This window comes from Castor canadensis, chromosome 7, assembly GCF_047511655.1.
Source record: "Castor canadensis chromosome 7, mCasCan1.hap1v2, whole genome shotgun sequence".
Taxonomy (NCBI): domain Eukaryota; kingdom Metazoa; phylum Chordata; class Mammalia; order Rodentia; family Castoridae; genus Castor; species Castor canadensis.
Genome location: NC_133392.1, coordinates 129,761,300 through 129,780,641, shown reverse-complemented (window position 1 = coordinate 129,780,641; position 19,342 = coordinate 129,761,300). Strand labels below are relative to the sequence as shown.

The 19,342-nt window shown below is 50.8% G+C and overlaps 1 protein-coding gene across 18 annotated transcripts in view; it reads left to right on the top strand.

Moving 5' to 3' along the window:
• The window catches only part of Ptprf (protein tyrosine phosphatase receptor type F), an 84,959-nt gene that overhangs the window by 11,336 nt on the left and 54,281 nt on the right, over window positions 1-19,342 (top strand). For 17 of the 18 annotated variants that reach the window (XM_020156377.2, XM_020156375.2, XM_074080364.1 and 14 more), the window contains exons 3-5: window positions 2,368-2,503; window positions 10,650-10,795; window positions 10,956-11,097. In XM_020156377.2, the coding sequence (XP_020011966.1) occupies window positions 2,413-2,503; window positions 10,650-10,795; window positions 10,956-11,097 (379 nt within the window). In that variant the 5' untranslated portion in view covers window positions 2,368-2,412. The remainder of the gene's footprint in view (window positions 1-2,367; window positions 2,504-10,649; window positions 10,796-10,955; window positions 11,098-19,342) is intronic. The other variant, XM_074080360.1, reaches the window with a different exon arrangement.

The following is a 19,342-nucleotide window of genomic DNA, read 5'->3' as shown; positions in this document are numbered from 1 at the left end:
TGTCCCTATATCCCTGGACCAATGGGAGAAATGCTCTAGGGAGAAAATGTGTTTGTTTTCAACTTTTTCTGTCTTACACCATGGGTCTAAACACAATGTTCTGAGTGCCCAACCCAGATACACAGGATGTCTCTGGAGTCCCCAAGTGAGGGTCACTTGGCCTTGCAGGTTATGTTGGGGGTGGGGCTACCAGCGGCCCAGGTTCTCTTAACACCTGTGACCAGAATGTCACCCACGATTGGACCACATGGATGTGTGTTCTGGAAATGATACTCCATAATGGCTGTACTGGGTAGTCTCACACCCCTTAATACTGGTACCAGGGGCTAACCCTTGACAGGGTCTGTGAGAGGGAGTTATACGACAGTGAGCTGGGGAAGCTGTGTCTCTGTGGTGTCTGCACTTACAGGTTATGTGCATCGAATGCTTGATCCTGGGAGTTAACCTCTCTGACTTGCATTGTCATACCCCCTGATATCTGTCCTCGGCCGCTCTATGCCTGTCCTTTGCTACAATAAACTATTGAGTTGTACCCATTGGATCTGTACCAAAGGTGGAGGAGCATGGTCATATCAAGGAACCATGCACCACGATAACTTGGCCAGACAGTTCACTACCTGATATTGCTGGGAAGTCAGATTGTACTGTCGGCTGTACTTCAGTACCACAGAACCTTGATCACCAAATCCAGTCAGGGCCTTAGTGATTCATAGCCTCCATCCTGACATGGCCGTGCAGAATGTCATTGTGTACTCAGCCACCTGAGCTCTGTGGTCACTCAGCAGAACCCCTAGTTGGGTTTAAGTGGGACCAGACACCTGCCATGTCCTTTCACCTTCATTGCTTTTCTGGTTCAGCTCCTGTCTCAGAGTTTTGATGAGATCCTACCTGGAAGAGGGGCCATCTCCTTTTCTCTTTGTATTTAGCCCCTGCTTCACTTCACAGTCATGCTTTGTCCAACACCTTTGCATTTGAGCACCCAACCCAGATACACAGGATGTCTCTGGAGTCCCCTACTGCTCTTTGACCTTATGATCTTTGACTGTCTCAGTTGAGATAAGAGCTCAAGTTCTAGGAAGGACCAGAACTAGCTTTGAGCTATGTCTCTTATGCTCACCTGCCCTGTCACCTTGCAAATTCTCTTAGCATTGTTGGTCAGTAGGCACCTGGGGCTATGACTACCCCATAAGAGTCTATGGGTACACTGTGGGGCACTAAGGCATGTCCACTGTCACTCACTCCCCCTTTATGCCTGGTTCAGTTTTCAGAGCATTAATGAATGCCTGACTATGTGCCAGCCTCCCCTCCTCCATCCCACTTCCTGTCCAGGGCAAGGTGTGAGCAGAACTGGTAGGTACTGCTGCACATAGCCTGACATCCCTAGGCAAGGGATGTGGGAGAAAGACCCTCAGGAGCTTTCCCCCAGGGCTGAGGAGTGATAGTGTCAGTGTCTGTGGTGTGTGGTGTGGTCACAGGGAAGACATCACACAGGTATCTGGAGAGTGGGGAGGACACCCAGGCAGGAGCCCAGTGAGCAAAAACCTGCAGGCCTTCAGCCAGTCCCAAACACAGTCCCTCACCCTAATTTGCTTTGGGCTTCCAGGGCAAGGAAAGAGGAGGTATATAAGTTGAATATTAGGGTTTAGTACCCCCCATTCCTGGCCATTGAAGCCTCCCTGATGGTTTCTCTTTGGAGGAGGAAGGTGCCATGGGAATTGGTAGGATAAAGGTGGCCAAGCGGGGCAGCTGTAACTTGTCAAGAGCAGTGCTGGTAAGCCAGGACTGTTGTGGCTTTGGCTGCAAGCCTCTAATATCTGCAGCTGTCTGCTGCTATCTGTGTTCTGGAACCTGTGCTTATAGCATGGGGGTCTGGCCTCCTGCTTCCCTCTCTGCTGGGGAAAGGAGGGGCAACAGGATGCTCCACACACTCGGAAGTTCCTGGCCTGTGTGGGTCTGCCTAGCTCCTAACTGTGTTCTGTCTCTGTCTTGTCTGTTCGGTCTCTGTGTGCTGCCCGTGTGTCTCTCTGATTCCATTTTTCTGTCCCTGTTCCCTTAATAGAGTGAGTTGGAAGCTCAAGATCTGGGATAGACCATCCCTGTACATCCTCTAGTCTCAGTAGCTCTGTTCTTCCTACCAGGATTTAGAGAATGTCCTGGAGGCCTTCTGCACTCTTTCCCTACTTGGGCCGGTTACCTTTGTGGCACTGGAGATTGATTGAGGAACCTGGGTGGCAGTTGCCCATTCCAAGGCAGGCCTGCTTTGGAATCCACAACTAGGCTGTGGATGGACAGAGAAGATGATTTGGGGGCCAAAAGGTGACATGGATGGGTACCAGCTAACTGGCTCTGCCCTTGTCTCCATTACAGGTGGATTGTCCTGGGCTGTGACTGGCCGTGGAGCTAGAGCCCTGGATGGCCTCCGAGCCAGCCCCAGGGAGAATGATGGTGCCCCTTGTGCCTGCACTCGTGATGCTTGGTTTGGTGGCGGGTGCCCACGGTGACAGTAAGTCTGATTCTTTAAGGTGCAGATCTCCCAGATTGAAAGATGACAGTCTTCCTAGCAAGTCTCTGGGATGGGACAGAACCAGCTACTGGAGGAATGGGATGGCCAGCTATCCCTCTAGATCTTCTGTCCTAGAGAGAGTCCCACTTGGAAAGCTCCCCTCTAAGGAGTACCTGGCCCCACTGCTTCCTATGAGTATCCATTGGAGTGCCTGTGTATCCCTCAGGCTCCACAGGGTGGGGCATGTCTAAGTGTTATCCTGTTTTATGGGGCTGGGAAGACATGTCCTGGATTCATGTAGTTTTTTATGTGACATGCCCAGGCGTGTGCTGTGTCCACATTGCAGATCTGTGTTAAAGACCCTGGGAATGTGTATAGATGTGTGAATGGTGTGCCAGCTATGTCCACAGGTCCAGGGAGGGCTCAGAAATGTAGCCACCCATAGCTCTTCCCTTGGGCTAGACCCTGAGGATCCAAGTGTGGGGATACTGAGTACTCCCTTCCCCAGCCTTGGAAACTGGGAAAAAATTGTGCTGCTTGATCAGCAGAAGCTGAGTTCCACTACCCGTGTGTGTGTGTGTGTGTGTGTGTGTGTGTGTGTGTGTGTGTGTGTGTGTGTGTGTGAGAGAGAGAGAGAGAGAGATAGACAGACAGAGACTGTCTGTCCTCTACCCAGGTCCAACTCTGAACTTTGGTCTGTTTCCTGCTGCTGCCCTTCCCCCTGCCTGGCACTATAAGACTGGCCACAGCCCGCCCTGTCACCATGGTTACCACTGCTTGGTTACTAGTGGGAGGTGGAGCATAGGGCAAGCTCAGCCAATCTGCAGGCTGGGGGTGGGGAGGGGCGAGATCAGAGCTGAGGTCCCTGGGGGAAGGGGCCTTTCCCAGCCTGTCCTGAGCTCAAAGACAGGGCCAATCTAGGGGTCAGCCTTGTGGTCAACAGGCCATAGGACACCCCCCCCTCCCCCACACACACACCTTCCAAGTGTCTGAGCAAGAGCCTTGCCCCACCAGGACTCTTCTTCCTAATGGCTTGTTAACTATTCAGAAACCAATCCTGGAGGGGGAATAGCCCTGAGTACCCCACCTTTTGTCCTCAGATACTGGGCCCTGGGTGGGGATAGAAGGGAAAGGGGAAAAGGCAGGCATTCCTCCAGAGAGGTGAGGATGAGAGGTAGTAGGAGCTTTGAGTTTCTAGCCAGGAGAGGGCTGGACAAGGAGGAACAGGGCTGGAGGGGCGGCTATATGGGAAGAAGTCAGGTGGGGGTGCCAGGGGTGTGGGTAATCTCTAGGCCTGGTTGAGGGCTTAAACCCACAGGGTCATGCAAGAAGACCTCATTGGATATGACTGCTGTTGGCAGAGAAGTGAAGGCTTGCCAGTAGCCCTTAGATGTTGAAGGACTGTTGTTGCTCTCCCATCCTGACCCTAGACATCTTCAGGCCTAGAGAAGGCAGGGAGAGGGTGAGCCACTGTTTTTTAAGGGCTTTAAGGAACTGTGTCCTGGGAGAAGAGTTGCTTTTCTCCTCCTGCCTCAGGCCCAGCATGCCCCAATCTGCATCCCTCATTCCTATGCCTACATCCCTTTTCTCTTCTTGTGAATGGCATTACCACCCACCCGGTCACCAAGTCAGAGCCTGGGCCTCCTCCCAGCTTCCTCCTCTCTCATATCCCACATTTAATCCATCATCAAATTCTGTTGTTTCTACCTTCTGAGTAACTTTGGAATGCATCCACTTCTCTCTCTTAACGCCTTCATCCAAGCCACCCTCAGCTCTTACTTGGGCTTTAGCATGCAACACTCTCCTGACAGTTTCCCTGCCTCCAGTCTCTTCCCTCCTAAATCCATTCTCCATTCCACAGTGAGAGTCATGTTGCAAAAGGAAGAAAACTGCATGGAGTCACTTCTCATTTAAATTCCTTCGTTCCCTTCCCACATTGCCTTCAGGGTCAGGGCTAGGGTCTTAACCCTTCTCCATTATTGAGCCTCTGCCAACCTCACGCTTCACTATCCCCTCCACCCACACCCTGCCATGTTCACATCTCAGTTGCTCACATGCTGTCTGTGTCAAGGCCTTCATTACTTCTGTTTCCTCTGCTTAAAATATTTTTTTCCTGCCCTTCACCTGCCCAGTTCTTATTCACCTGTCATCACCTTCAGGAACCTGGGTCATGTTCTACAGTTGTGGCTTTCTGCCTCAAGTCTGTCCATCCATACCAGACTGTGAGTTGGGGGAGTTCGGCTATTGCCTGGCTCAGGGCCTGTAGTATGGTGGGTGGATAAGTGAAGTGGTGGAGTAGTCCTGGGCCCCAGGCAGACTTGGGGGGCCAAAATGGGCCAGTTTTTAGAGCAGATTTCCAGGAATCTCCCTCTGGTTCTAGTAACCAGATCCCAGACTAGGATCTTTTCTTTTTTCTTTTTTTTTTTTAAGATAAAAGCTTGTTTTATTTCAATGACTGATCTGTGTAATCACTGAGACCATTGTGCACTATGTACAAACATGAGAAAGGAGCTTCATGTCTTGGTCTTGTTTTCCTTGGACGGTCTTGGCCTGGAGATGCTCCCCACAACACTGTGTGCTTCCTTGGAGACCAGGGTCATTAAGGTAGGAACCTGGTAAAGAAGCTGAGCTCCTGCATCTGCCAAGGTGGGGGTTCTAGTGATATAATGGCTCTCTCCCAGACTGAGAGTTATGGGCAGGAGTCTTGGCTGGGAGCCCGTGGTGGCCAGGCCCCAGAAATGGTCTGTCATGCCTACTTGCCTTAAGCACCATTTACTTTTGGGTCTTGTCCCCACCATGGCTAGACTTGGGCTGAGATTGGGAGACTTCTCACTAGGGGCAAGCAGCCAGAAACTGACCGGGCTGCTGTAGAAGGCAGAGCAGGCACCCCAGAGAATTGATGACCAGAGCAGTGAAGCATGGAGCAGACAAATGTGTTTCTATAGGCCTCTTAACAAGACAAATGAATGGGGTCCCTGGCCTCAGAGGGGAGCAGAGGAAAGTGGGGTGGAGAAGCAGCTGCCAAGAGTTAGCCTGGAGGCCCAGCATCATTGCCTAGTCAGCTCCAGTGGAAACCTGGGCATGCATGCACCCACACACATGGGAATGGATCCCTTCTTGGCCTCTCTCCCCAGCCTGGGACTTTGTGGCTTCTTGGAAAGGGAGACCTCTGGGGCCAGAGGTGGTCCTGACTTTTGGGGGCAGAGGTTTCTGCTGATCTTGTGTGTGTCAGGTGCCAGGATGGGAAGAATCCACATAGGTCTGTCATTGGACAGAACCCACTAGGTTGGGGCACAGGCCTTTGAGCAGTAGTGGGTGCAGGTTGGTTCAGTGAGCATCTTGGAAGGCACATTGGAAGGTTTCCTGAAAAAGAGGGACCAGAAGGATGAATGTTAGCATTTGCTAACAGTGGGTATTGCACAATGAGGTGATGAGGTTGAGAAGAAGAAACAGGAATGCCCCTGGGCTTCTGAGCTCATGGGAGAGCCAGAGCAAGACCTACAGACAGCATGGGACAGAGGCAGGGCAGGACCAGGTGTGAGTGGGGCTCTGATAATGGCACAGTGATCATAGCAGCTCAAAGCAGGGTGCCTGATGGTCTGAAGGGTTTGAGGTGGGCAAGGGCCTGCGGGGCTGAAGGTGTGTCTGTTTTGCCATTTCTCCTCCTCCATAGCCTGTGAAGCTGGAACATAGTAGGGTGCTACATACAGGTTCTGCAGTGCCCTCCCCCTTGCGCTTATGGGTGGCCTGTCTAGACTCTGCCCTCTGGAACTTCCCTGGCATGAATGCTTTCTCTCTCCGGACCTGTTTTCCTGTTGCACTACAGGGGTAATCAATCACTCCTACTAGAAAAGGTTAACTGAGGTCATATGGCCAAGGCACCTTGCTCCTATCCAAGACCATGATCTGGGGCTCGAGGAGTGTCTTCTGGAACCAGGGTTGTCTTTGGATGGGTTCTCTTCAGGGGGTACCAGGAATAATCACTAAAACTCATTAATGAGTCCCCAGCTCATTAGGCAGTTCACGGCCTGGGAAATTGCCTCTCCAGAAGCTACCCCTGCTATCCTTGTGCCCTGTATTTCCATGTACTGTTTGTGTATGGTGTATGTGCTCCATGTGGTGTATGTGCTCCTTGGGGGAAAGCACAAAATAGCAGTTGATCTCCCTGTGGTGAAGCCTTTGTGGTGGTCCAGTTTGGCTCTCCCTGGAACCTGTGCTTCCCCAAGTCTAGGTTTAGGTCACTTCCTCCCATCAGGTCACTTCCACCCTGCAGGGTCAGCTGCTTGCTCTTGAAAATGCCCCAGGGCATACCACTGGGAGCTGCTGCCTTATGTGGTGGGGGAGGGGATCCACCCTGGTGGGGTGTCAGGCTGGGCAACAGCTGACACCAAAAGTTCCCCCTGACGTGGTCTGATGGCACCTTGTTGACCCAGTCTCAAAAGTTTTGTTCAGACCTGCACTGAACACCAACCTGTGAATCAGGCACAGGGCAGACCAGTCACAGGGTTTTGCCACCTGCTTGGGGAAGTGATTTGTGCTGGGATGGGAAAATCCAACTCTGGGACAGAGAACAGGCTTTTATAGCCTTAGGCGGTGGAACAGGACACACCCAAAGGCTAGGAGGAGACTGAGTAGTGGGTGGTTAAATCCACCAGGGTCCATGCTGTGTTCTTAGCAGAATGCATGGCGGGTAATAGGTATTCAAAAGATATTTGTTGAAAGAGAAGAAAGGTGAGATTGGAGAGGTTAGCAAGGAGCAAGTTTGGGAAGGGGAGTGGGAACAATGTTTATAGTCGAGAAGCCATGTGTTCTGACTGTGCTCCCCAACTAAGGTCAAGAGCTTGATGGGGCCATGGACTGAAAGGGGCTGAGGTTTGGCTCTGGTGCCCTGTAAGGGCCCTGGGGGTGGGGAGGCAGGTTGCTGGGCAAGGCCTGGCTGAGGGGAGGGGCCTGCCCACCAGCCTCAAGGCTGCGTGGGGCGGGGCAGCACTGCCAGTCTGGCCCTGGGTGGTAGGTGGGGCATGGTGCTGGCTTCTCTCCAGTCTCCAAGGGAGGGGAGTAGCAGTTCTGCCTCCCTAATGTCCCCAGGACTTGGGTCCAGTCCAGCCTCCATGCAGCTCCCAGGACTGTCTTGGCTTCTCTTGACCCTACCTGGTTCTCCTCTCCAGCTTCTCTGGTCTTTGTTTGGAGAGGAGGCCTGCCCCAGCCCGCCCCTGGAGTACTCCCAGTCATTCCGGTTTTGCAGGTTGCAGCCTCTGGTTTCTCTACAGACTTGTTCAGGCAGGAGCTTGTGGGTAGGAAACTTAATTCCCAGGATTTCTCTCCCTTGCAGAGAGGGAAGATGTATGTGAGGGGCCCAGTCCCCACCTGCCTCACACATTCTTTCCTCTGTTCATTCCTTCCTCCATTCTGTACTCCTGTGCCCAGGAACTGGGTCAGAGACTGGACAGGCATGGGATCTGAACTGCCCAGGGTTATGTTATTATATTCAGGAAGCAGCTATTAAATACTCACCAAAAATGTGAAAAAAGTAATAGCCTCACATATGCACATGAGCAAAAGTTACAACCTCACACATGAGCATAAACTGTGAGCAGTGCTGTGGCAGGCAGAGTAAGCCTAAAGCCAGAAACTAAGCTAATGGGAAGGGGGGTGGGAGGGATAAATGGCCTAGAAAGGTTTTCTGAGTTGAGAATGGAAAGGTGAGTAGGGACTAGGGCTGGACTCAAGTTGTAGAAGTAGGCAAGTGTCAGGCGCTGGTGGCTTACATCTGTAATCCTAGGTACTCAGGAGGCAGAGATCAGGAGGACTGTGGTTCTGTGAGACCCTATCTGGAAAAAAGGCCTGGTGGAATGGCTCAAGGCCCTGAGTTCAAACCCCAGTACTGCAAAAAAAATAATAAAATAAAATAAAAAAATCTAGGAGTCAGTAAAAGGGGCAGTTTAAGAGGTTCTAGCAGCAGAAGCAGCTTATGCAAAGGCCCTGAGGCTGAGGGGAGCATTAGTTATTTGAGGACTCCAAAGCCAGGCCTGGGGAGAGTGGCTAGGTCATACCTGGCAGGGCTTTGTCTTCAGTAATAGTTTACTTTTTTTTGAGAGAGTGGGAGTCATTTGAAGAGATTTGATCAGGAGGAAGCTGTCCTTTGGCTGCTGAATAGAGAATAGAGGAAGTGGGGTGAGTATGAGAACTGAGGCAGGGACACCAGCTTGTTCTGACAGTGGGGCTTCCTGTCCAGGCAAGATGGTGTCTGGACTGAAGTGGTGGCAGTCCAGGTGGAGGGCTTGGAACTGCTGTCAGGAGGTCTTCAGGTGTGGGATGGAGGATCAGAACTGCCCCCTGGGGAGAATCAAAGAGGATGTCCTATCCGAGAGGAGCAGCAAGCAGTGACTGGCAGACCTTTGTATACTGGGAGAATCCTGAGCCTCCTTGAAGAGCAACTGAGGGGTTCCAGAACCTTCGAGTCATCCTCCTGGCCTTCTGGCCTAGCACCCATCCAGCCCTGGCTCCTCTGAGCCAGCTGTCCCACATCTCCAATAGCAGAGTTAGTATATCTTGAGTCTCCCTCCTTGAGGGAGACCACATGATATTCAAGATGAGTTTAGGATTTAGAATGCTAGTCAGACCCTGGCTCCACCCCAAAACACTCTACCTCACTGGTTCTTTAGACCTCTGAGCCTCCGTTTCCCCATCTCTAAAATGAGGGTAATAATATATCTATCTCATGGGGTTAAGGACTGGTGATACTAATAATGGCTGCCCTTGGTGAAGGCCTACCATGTATTTTGTATCCGGAAAAATAGGAAGAATTTACAAGCCTCCCTCCAACTCTCATGCCCTCCAGCTACCATCTTTCTTTCCAGTCACAGCCGGTTTTCCTTACATGGTTTGCTTGTGCTGTCCTCTCTCCACTTCCTCACCTCCACTCACTGCCCTACCTCTTTGGTCTGACTCCAGCTCCACCATTCCACTGGCCCTGCTCTTGACAAGGCTCCCAACAGTCCCCTGTGAACTGTTTTGTGCCAGGTGTTTTGGACTCTTGATAGGCCTGAATTCTAGTCCCAGATGTGTCACTCACTGACTATGTGACCTTGGGCAAGTAAGTTGACCTCTCAGTTGGTAAACTGGAGATGCTAATGATGAAAGACTAAATGGTGCAGAGTGGGTGAAAGACTGTGTTTCAGTCAGAGTCCACGGTGAGCCTGAGCTCATGGGTAATGAGCGGGTGGTCTGAAAGGTCATTTCTCGTGACATTAGTCCTCCCTGGAGCTATTCCTTGACCTGATAAGTAAAGAATAGACCTGCTGTCAGGATTAATGAGGCACTGACACATCTTAATGAGCCAGGTTTCTCTTGGCTTCTGACTCTGGATGGTGGGATTCATAGGTGGGCCCTGGCATGTGTGCCAGGGGCCATAAGTGTAGCAGTACAGTGTCCGAGTCTCTTTCCTTCTCCCCCTTCCATGCTTCCTGTAGAGGAGGACCTCAGGGAACTGCCCAGGCTGTCAGAAGGCAATAACCAAGTCAGTGGGGGCCAGGGCAGGGAAGGGGCAGATTTACAGGAAAGCATCCACTTGGGAAGACATCCAGAGATACTTAGGAGCTGGATTGTTCAGGCCTTTGGGACTGTTGGTGTGTGGGAGCTGGGAGAGGAGGAGTCATGGTTTCTGGCTTGAGTCTTGGGGTGGGCAGAGATGCCATTATGGAGATGGAGAGCAAGGGAGAAAGGGACAGTGCCAGATAGATGCTTGGGTTCTTCCCAGAGGGCATCTCTGACATGCTTTGTCCTGGAGCTGAGACACAAAGGCAGAAACTCCAAACTCTAGATGCTGGAGTTCAGGTTGCACTTTGCCCCTTACCAGCTGTCTCATGTTGGATAAATCCTTTAACTTCTCTGTGTCTTGATTTTCTTCCTTTATAATATAAACAGTAATTATAGCACCCACTTCATAGTCTTCAAAGAGTTAAGAAACATTCAGCTCTTTGAACAGCACCTGGTGCATATTAAACACTATGTAAAGGTTAGGTGTCACTGTTACTACTGTCTCTAAGTCTTTCTTGCCCCCTCCCCTTCCCCCTCGACTGCCACCTGCAGTGTTGGCCATGCCTGATGTGACCATGCTGTGATTTGATGTCTTTGTCTTTTTCAGGTAAACCTGTCTTTGTTAAGGTCCCTGAGGACCAGACTGGGCTTTCGGGAGGGGTGGCCTCTTTCGTGTGCCAAGCCGCAGGGGAACCCAAGCCACGCATCACATGGATGAAGAAGGGGAAGAAAGTCAGCTCCCAGCGCTTTGAGGTGCGTCTTCAGGCGGTAGGGGCAGGCAGGGCTCAAGGTTGGCCTCCTCTTCCCTCTGGTCATAAGACCCTCCCTATGGGTCTTATGAAGATGTGAGGAAGACCGGCTCTGGTAGGCCTTCAGGTCCTAGCAGACTGTGACCATGTCTGTCCTCTGACAGGTAATTGAGTTTGATGATGGGGCAGGGTCAGTGCTGCGGATCCAGCCATTGCGGGTACAGCGAGATGAAGCCATCTATGAATGCACAGCCACCAATAGTCTGGGCGAGATCAACACAAGTGCCAAACTCTCAGTGCTTGAAGGTATGTACCAGGAGGGATATGGCATGGTGGGCAGCTAGACTGAGATATGGGGAGAGCCAGCCAGCCTGCCCTGGTTCTGGAATGGGCTCATGTGCATTTGGCAGAAAGGAAGACTGGCCATTTTAGGGTGAGTCAGCAGTGAACAGCCTTGGATTACTGGCTTATGCTCAGGCTACCTGTGTGTTTGGTGCTGGGTCAGTTTTGAGGTGTGGCGTTGCAGCTGTATCCCTTGGGTAATGTGGCCATGGCACTGGATGAGATTTTCATGTGGAGCTTGGCTGTAGGTGTCTGGTATGTTCCTGTTGCCTCTGTGAGCAAGTGTCCCAGGCTGTAGATTTTAGCATCCTCTGCCATTTGGTGGTTTCTTCATTCATTCCCAAGCACACCCTGGACTGCCCAGAAGTCCAGAAGATTTGACTGGATGCTGCTTTCAGTTGCAGTGTCTGGTGAATTATTTTGGGACATCCCAGAGGGCTTGGTGGGACATGAAGAGGAGGAAACTCTGTCTGGCCAAGTGTGGAAAGTGGAGAAGGAGAAGCTGGGGCAGGGGTGGGCAGTTGGCTTCTAGGCATCTGCCAAGGCACAGAGGCAAGGAAGAATGGAACTTTCAGAGAACTCTTGAGTGGTTTGATGTGGGTATATTGTGTGTGTATTGGGGAGGGGGTGGGTGTAGGGGTTGGGGATCTGGACAACACAGGAAGATGGGGGCATTCAGCAGAGTCTGGAGGTTAGAAGGAGGGTCACACAAGATAAGGCTGAGAAATGAACACTTCTTTAGGGCGTAGAAAGCCGCAAGCGGAGTAGGGAGTAACATGAGTAGATCTTAGCCACAGAGGTTCATCAGGCTGGATGCGTATGTCCAAGACACAGCATTGTTGTTTTCCCTTAATGCAATACTAGTACCTTTTCACTGTTGAGAAAATTGAGACGTATAAATAGTGCATAGGAATAAAGATTGCTCGTTATCCTACCTCTGCTATACTACTGGTTATTTCCTTGTCCGTTTTCTGTACACGTGTATATATGTTTTGTTTGTGTGTATGTGTGTGCATGAGTTTATATATAAAAGAAAAGAGATAGTTAAGTTCTCAGTGAGCTATATCTCCAGCCCTTGCTTTTCTTTTTTTTGCAGTGCTGGGGATTGAAAACAAACAAACAAAAATAATAAAAAGAAATAAAATACTGGGGATTGAACCCAGGCCTTCCTTGCATAAGCTAGATAAGCACTCTACCACTTGAGCCATGCCCCCAGCCCCAGCCCTTGCTTTAAAAAAAAAAAAATTGTGAACATTTTCCTTGCCATTAAATATGCTTCTGCATCATTATTTTTAATGGCTATGACTAAGCTGTCACATGGAAGTATCCTAGTTTATTTAGCTGTTTCCCTTATTGTTGGACATGTATGTTGTTCCAGCCTTTTGCTTTTACAAATAAGGTGCCATACATGTCCCCGAAGATAAATGTGTTCACTTTGCTGATTATTTCCTTATTCTAGGTTCATGGAGTAGAATTGCTGAGTCAAAGGGCACATGCACTTTTAAGCCTTCAATATTTCTAGAAGATTTTATCAGTTTATACTCCTGCCAAACAGGGTATAAGAGGGCCTCTGTTTCTGCACATCTTCACCAGCAGTGGAAATTACCATTAAAAAAATATCTTTGCCAAGTTAATAGGCAAAAAAATGGCATCTCAATTTAATTTGCATTTCTTTGATTACAAGAGCAGTTGAACATCTTTTCACATTGGCCATTTTTATGCTGTGGCTTTATGTGTTCACACATGCATCCATTCAGTAACAATTAAACTGTTTTTTTGTTGTATTTTGTTTTGTTTGGAGACAGGATCTTTCACTATTTAGCCCAGGCTGGTCTTGATTCTCAATCATCCTGCCCTCAGCCTCCTGAATACACAGATTACAAATGTGTCACCATGCCCGGCTTCATTCAGTAACTCTTACATCTGTATGTCTTGTAAGATTTTTTTTTTTTTGGTGGCACCGGTACTGGTGTTTGAACTCAGGACCTTGCACTTGCTAGGCAGGCACTCTACCACCTGAACCACTCTACCAGCCCCATTTGTATGTCTTTTTTTTTTTCCTTTACTATTAGGTTTTGAACTCAGAGCCTTCACCTTGAGCCACTCCACCAGCCTTATTTTTGTGATGGGTTTTTTTCAAGATAGGGTCTCATGAACTATTTGCCTGAACCACGATCCTCCTGATCTCTGCCTCCTGAGTAGCTAGGATTACAGGCGTGAGCCACCACCACCTGGCCATCTATATGTCTTATGTAAATCACTCAGTGGGTTCTACAGAATTTCCGTGGGCCTTCCAGCTAGAGAGGCCATAGAGGAAAATGATGAAGATGGACTCTGGACCACTTACTCACTGGGTAACTTTGGACCAGTAACTATGCCTCATTTGTTCTGAGATATAATACACACTGTTTAAGTTTTTTTGGAGGATTGAATGCAGTGTAGTTATGCACTTACTAGGATTCTGGTGTGAATGGAAGCTGCTCTTGGGCTGTACGTTGTACATTCTGAGGTGTAGACTCCTCTGCTGATGGTCCTTGGCTTCCATGTTGCCTGGCATTACTTGGCTAGTGCTGTCTCCAATATCCACTCTGTTTTGGGCTTACACATGGAGCAGAGGCTCAGAGTACTGGCTCTGGGCCAAGATCACTGGTTCCTGAGACTCTTCCCTGCCACTCTTGACCTCAGTTTATCCCCTTGCAACCTAAGGGAAAGTATTTCCTGCACTGCATTCCCTCTTGTTAATATCTGCCCCAGAAGGGAGTCATTTGCCCTGCCCTGGCATTTGGGTGGCAGTTGAAAGTCTGGAACTGTGGCTCCTGTCCTGGAGGGCATCTTCTGAAACTTCCCAGGTTGGGGAGCAGGATCTCCTTGTTGGTATTGAGAGAGAACTGCCCCTGGATTCCTAAACCTGGCTTAGGTGCTCTCCTCTCTCTACCACTGCCTTCGAAGCTTTATGTTTTAAAGGATTGAGGAGGATGAGGGTGTTCTTTCAGGGTCTGGGGAGAGGAGGACTCACTGAAATTTATAGTCTCTATTGGGAAGGGCCTTCCTGATCAAGAGTTTCTCTCAAGGCTTGGGAGTATATATTTTTTGTTTATTTTCATGTGGTACTGGGGATGGAACCCAGGGCTAAACATACTTTACCACTGAGCTACATCTCCAGTTCAGGGCATGTAGGTGTGTGTTTGTGCCTCTGATGTGGCAGCGTCAGGTGAGGCTTGGATAGTGTAGGACAGGTCTCTGCCCTATTCCTCCTCCCAGAGAGAGAGGTGGAGCTATGGGCCTGAGTGGACTCTTCCTACCTGCAGGACAAAATGCTCACCTTTTGTGTTGGTTTGTGTAACCTTGACCAGCTTTGAGTATGGCAGAAAAGAGTTCCTGGGGGTGGGGCCAGAGAGACCACTCTGCCCTGTACCTTCCTCCTAGGAAAGCTGAGGTGCTGAAGGAACTACATGAAAGCACAGCTTGAACGGAGCTCTGGAGTAGAGCCAGTGAAGAGTCAAGGGCATTCTTGGGAGGCCACCACAGGGTCTGAGGAGGGGTGAGAAGATAAAGCTGGTTTCGGGGCTAGGAAATAAGAGTTGATCCCCTTACCCAAATCACATTATACATGTGCCCCTCTAAACACACAGGTGCATGCACCTGCTCATCCTGAACTGGGTGCTTCAGTGCCTGAGGGCTACTTGGGGCTACCTGGCTAAGGTACAGTTTCAGTGCACCGCCAAAGGGAGCCCTGGCTTATAAGTCCATTCAGTGTCCTCTGCCCTTGCGTTACTCTACACCAGGCTTAGCTTCCCTCACATCAGCTCTCTGCTCTTGGGTCACTCCCACCGAAGCCTTTAGGGACATCTCCACACCAGTGCCCTCCTGGCCTCTGCACTCTGCTTCCAGAGCAGGACTGCCATTCCCAGTGTGGTATCCTGTCATGGGGTGGCCAGCCCTCTGTCTCACTGCCCCACCTGGGGCTGGGTATACGGTGGGGGTGTCCAGCACAAGCTGGCTGGGGTGAGCCTGTCCTAGCTCAGGGCCCCGCCACCCAGCGTTCCTGTCTGAGTGGTAATTGAAGCCATTAGCGCGCCAGCCTCTCCCTCACCGGGTAATGGCAGGAAAAGCTCTTCTCGCTCTGCACTCTTGAGGCGGCGGCTGAATCACTCCCCCTCCAACCCGCCCGCCCGCTGCAAGCTGCAGCCACTGAGACGGGGAATCTGACATTTTCCCTCATGAGGGAGGGGAGTGGTGGGGGAGGGGAGACGCAGGCCTTGATTCAGGGCCTTTCCTTTCAGGAGGTGGGGGCAGTGAAGGTTTTGAGCTCAGGTCTGGAAGTCATGAATTCACTAGGGGCACCAGGGTCCAGGCCAGACAGAACTGTGGTCAGTAAAGCCCCAGATGGAGGCTGGACAGTTAGAGGTGTGGGTGGGTTCTGGAAGGGACACAGAACACGGGGAGAAGGAGAAAAAGGAGGCTATGGAGGAGGGATGAGCTGTTTCTGACTTGTCTTGGAGCCTGACCACAAGCCTCAGTGTTCATCTTGTCATGGTCACAGTAGATAATACGCTTTGAGTGGTATGGGTGCCTTGTGTGCCATGTATAAGGCAGTGTGTATAGCAGGGGTGTGCCTCACAGGCTGTATATACAGAGGGGATGTATACCAGACTCTGTCCATGCCTCAGGCAGTGTCGGGGGGGATATGGTACATCTAGCAGGTAGTGTATAACTTACGGGCTGTGTATGCAGTAGGTTGTGAGTGTGCACGTGCATGTATGCATGTAGCAGGTAGGATGTGTTTGGGCAGCAGGCAGGTGGTGGTGGGGTGTACCATAGGCAGTATGCACCTTATAAGCTGTGTGGACACCAAGAGGGTTCACAGCCTAAGCTGAATGTGTGAGGTTAGTCTGGTGCTGGTGTCACCTGTTCCAACCTGGCCTCAGAGTCTGCTAACTGGCGAGGGCCATACCACCCATGCCATATGGCCCAGAAGTCCACATGGAGTGTCTGATATTGCCTACCTGAGGGAAAGGCTCTAGGAGGAGCAATGGCCAGTTGAAGCACTGGACATGGCTCTGAATTCTGGTAGACTCTGGGACCTGGGGCTTCTTGAGACTGCCCCCCTCCAATCCTTTGAAAATAACCCCAAGGGACAGAAAGGGCTGATGAACAACATATGACCTTGTCCCAAGGTGTCCTGCACTGAGCAGTGTGTGTTGTAAGGGAGTCATCTCTCCCCTGGCCTAGGACCTCCACCCATGCTGGAATGATTTGGCCCAGGCCTGACTGTGAGGGGTGGGGAGTTTGGGTAAAGGGCTACTGTAGGCAGAAGACAGAGAGGGCCTCAGCTCTGGGAGTGAAAGTTGTCAGGTAGGTGGGCACTGCCAGAGGGACCTTGAAGATCAGACCCTGGGTTCTTGGTCATTGGAATCCTTCATTTTTTCCCCCTAGTTCTAATGATTTTAAGGGGCCAAGTGGACTCCTATGGTGTTGGCGGTTCTCCTGCCTCTTCTGTTAGCTGTGGACACCGATTACCTCTCCTGAGCCCAGCCTAGTACCCCACCCTTATAATTCTAGGTACCCCTAGGCCTGCCAGCAGCTCTGGGAGCAGCTCTCTAACTTGGACATTTTAAATGCCCCTAAATGTACATATTCTCCATCTTTGGTAAAGTGCTTCTTTCCCTGGTTGCCAAGAATAAGAGAGTTATTTATTATTTATTTATTTAAGAGAGGATTTTATTAAGAAAGATGACATGACTAAATTTATGCTTCAGAGAAGTTACTATAGGTGCAGAATGCTGTGGAAGACCGGGCCACCAGCTATTTATGAGGTGGTTGGTGGGATTGCTATTTGAGTTCAGGCTAGGCAAAAAGTTAATGAGACCCCGTCTTAACAAAAAAGCTGGGTGTTGGTTGGGTGTGGTGACCTACCCCTGTCATCCCAGCTACTAGGAAGGCTAAGCAGATCTCTGTCCAGGCCGGACAAAAAAACCAAAAACAACTGGAGACGCTGGGGCAAGAGTTGGGAGCATGGCTTAAGTGGTAGAGAGCTTGCCTAGCAAGTGAGAGGACCTAAGTTCAAACACCAGTACCTTCAAGTTGGGGAAAGACCAGGCCATGACCCCACTGAAAGGTGGATGCAGTTCAGGCTAGAGCTGGCATTGGCCTGACCTGGATATGGGCAGGGGGTGGAAGGGTGAATGGATCATGAGCAGGTTAGGAAGAATAGTGGCTTGCCCAGCTGTTGTAGAATCGGAGAGGTGGGAGGCTCTGAGTTCCTGGCTCCAGGACTGAGTAGATAGTGGTGCCATTTTCTACAATACAGTTATGGATGGAGGCCCACGTTTGAGAGGATGAGTTGATGAGTCCAGTTTGAAATCTGTTAAAGTCAGGTGGGCATGGTTATCTAGGGGAATATGTCAAGGAGTCCTGGTACGGTTTGCTTGGCACTCTCGAGGAACATCTGGAGATACGGAGTCATGAGAGTCAAGAAATGGAAAATCTCAGGTAGCTAGAGCCAAGACAGGAGAAGGACCCGCAGGAACTGACTCTTTGTGGTGGGAGAGGGTTCAAGAGATAAGAGATAAGCCAGGAGCTGAGTTGATAGAAGTGTGTGTGAAGGAGGAGAGGCCAGGCAAGATGAGCGCTGGGAAGTATCCTCTAAATTAGATCCGTGGAGTCAACAATGACCTTGGCGATCATGCTGTAGGAGGTGGTGGGGGGTGGCAGCAGGGTTGCAGGGGGCCAAGGAGCAAGTAGGAGGCTGTTAGTGGTCTGGAGTGACTGGGAGCAGGGCTTGAACCTAGGAGGTAAATGGATGAAAAGACTTCTCCCTAGTGCAGGACCAAGGTGGGGAAACCCCAAGGAGGAGGGTCCAGAGTGGGCCGGTGTATGACCTGGGTTCACTAGATGCATTTGGGGGAGGCCTCACCTGCCAGGTTGAGTAGGGCCACGTGGAGCACCAGGGAAGCCTGAAAAAGGAGGGGGATTATTGAGAGGGAGAGGCCGTGGCTGCCGACAGGCCCCAAACAGCTCAGATTCAAAAACAAAACAGGCTTTTAAGATGCCAAGTTTGATGAAATCTGAGTGCTGGAAGAGGTGGGAGTTTTCTCTTGGAAAAACAGCTGAAAATCGAGACTGAAAGCTGCGAAGGGAGATGGGCCTAAGGCTCCCCAGGCCCCCCCTTACTGCCTGGGAGCCTGGGGATGGGGCTGGGCTCTTTGAGAGTGAGAGCTTGCAGGTCTAGGGAGACCTGACTTGCTAGGGGGTGTCTTGGCCCTGACCCTGCTGAGGAAAAGCTGCCTTATGCACCAGACTGGTGTGGCCTTGGCTTCCTTTGGAGTGTCTGCAGAGCATGGGGAGCTGGCAGCCCTACCACCCAGGTGGTTTCTTCGTGTTTTTCATCTCCGCATGTGTCTCCAGGTGCATGTGCCTTAGCATATGTGTGTCTCTGACTCTGCATGTCTCCACATGTGTGTTTCTACATGTCTGCATATACTGCCTCTGGATCTGCTAGTGGCAGTCTGTTTCCACAGGTGCTTGTCACTGTGATGCCTCTCCACGTATACATGTAGGATTCTATTTTTACACCTGGCTCTCCCTGCCTTTCTCTAGGTCCCTGATTGAACATGTTTCTAAGGTGTCTGTATGTTCAGAGACAGGGTGAGGCCAGGTCCAACACTCTAGGGGAGGGGTCAGGCTCACAGACGGTGCCACCCCAGGGAGCCTGTGTATATGCGTGTGAGTGCATGCCTGCATTCACTGAGGCACCTCAAAGCTGAGTAAACACGGGTGAGGAGGTCGAGCCAACAGACGGTGCTGCCTGCTCCGGGACTCTATAAGGCGTCTCCATCTGTTAGTTTCCCTGATGCCACCCCCTCCCTTTGGCCCAGACTCCGCCCTAGGCATCACAGGCTGAGCTGGACAAAGACCTGTGTGTGCTCTTTAGGGGGCCTCAGCAGCCCCCTCCCCCCAGTCATTGCAGCCTGTCTTAAGCTGATCCTCTGTCTACCCCCACCTTGTCCTCATCCATCAGGACACCAACATGTGCCCTAGCTCCCATGAGACTCACCTTGTTCCTGTTTCATCCACCCTCCCCATAGCCTTTACTCAAGCAGTCCCTCCCCCTAAAAAACCTTTCTGCTTCCCATTTCCTGTGTTTCCTGTTCTTAACTTTCTCCTCCAGGAAGCCACCAAGATAGCAGATGAACAGTGGAGTCAGATT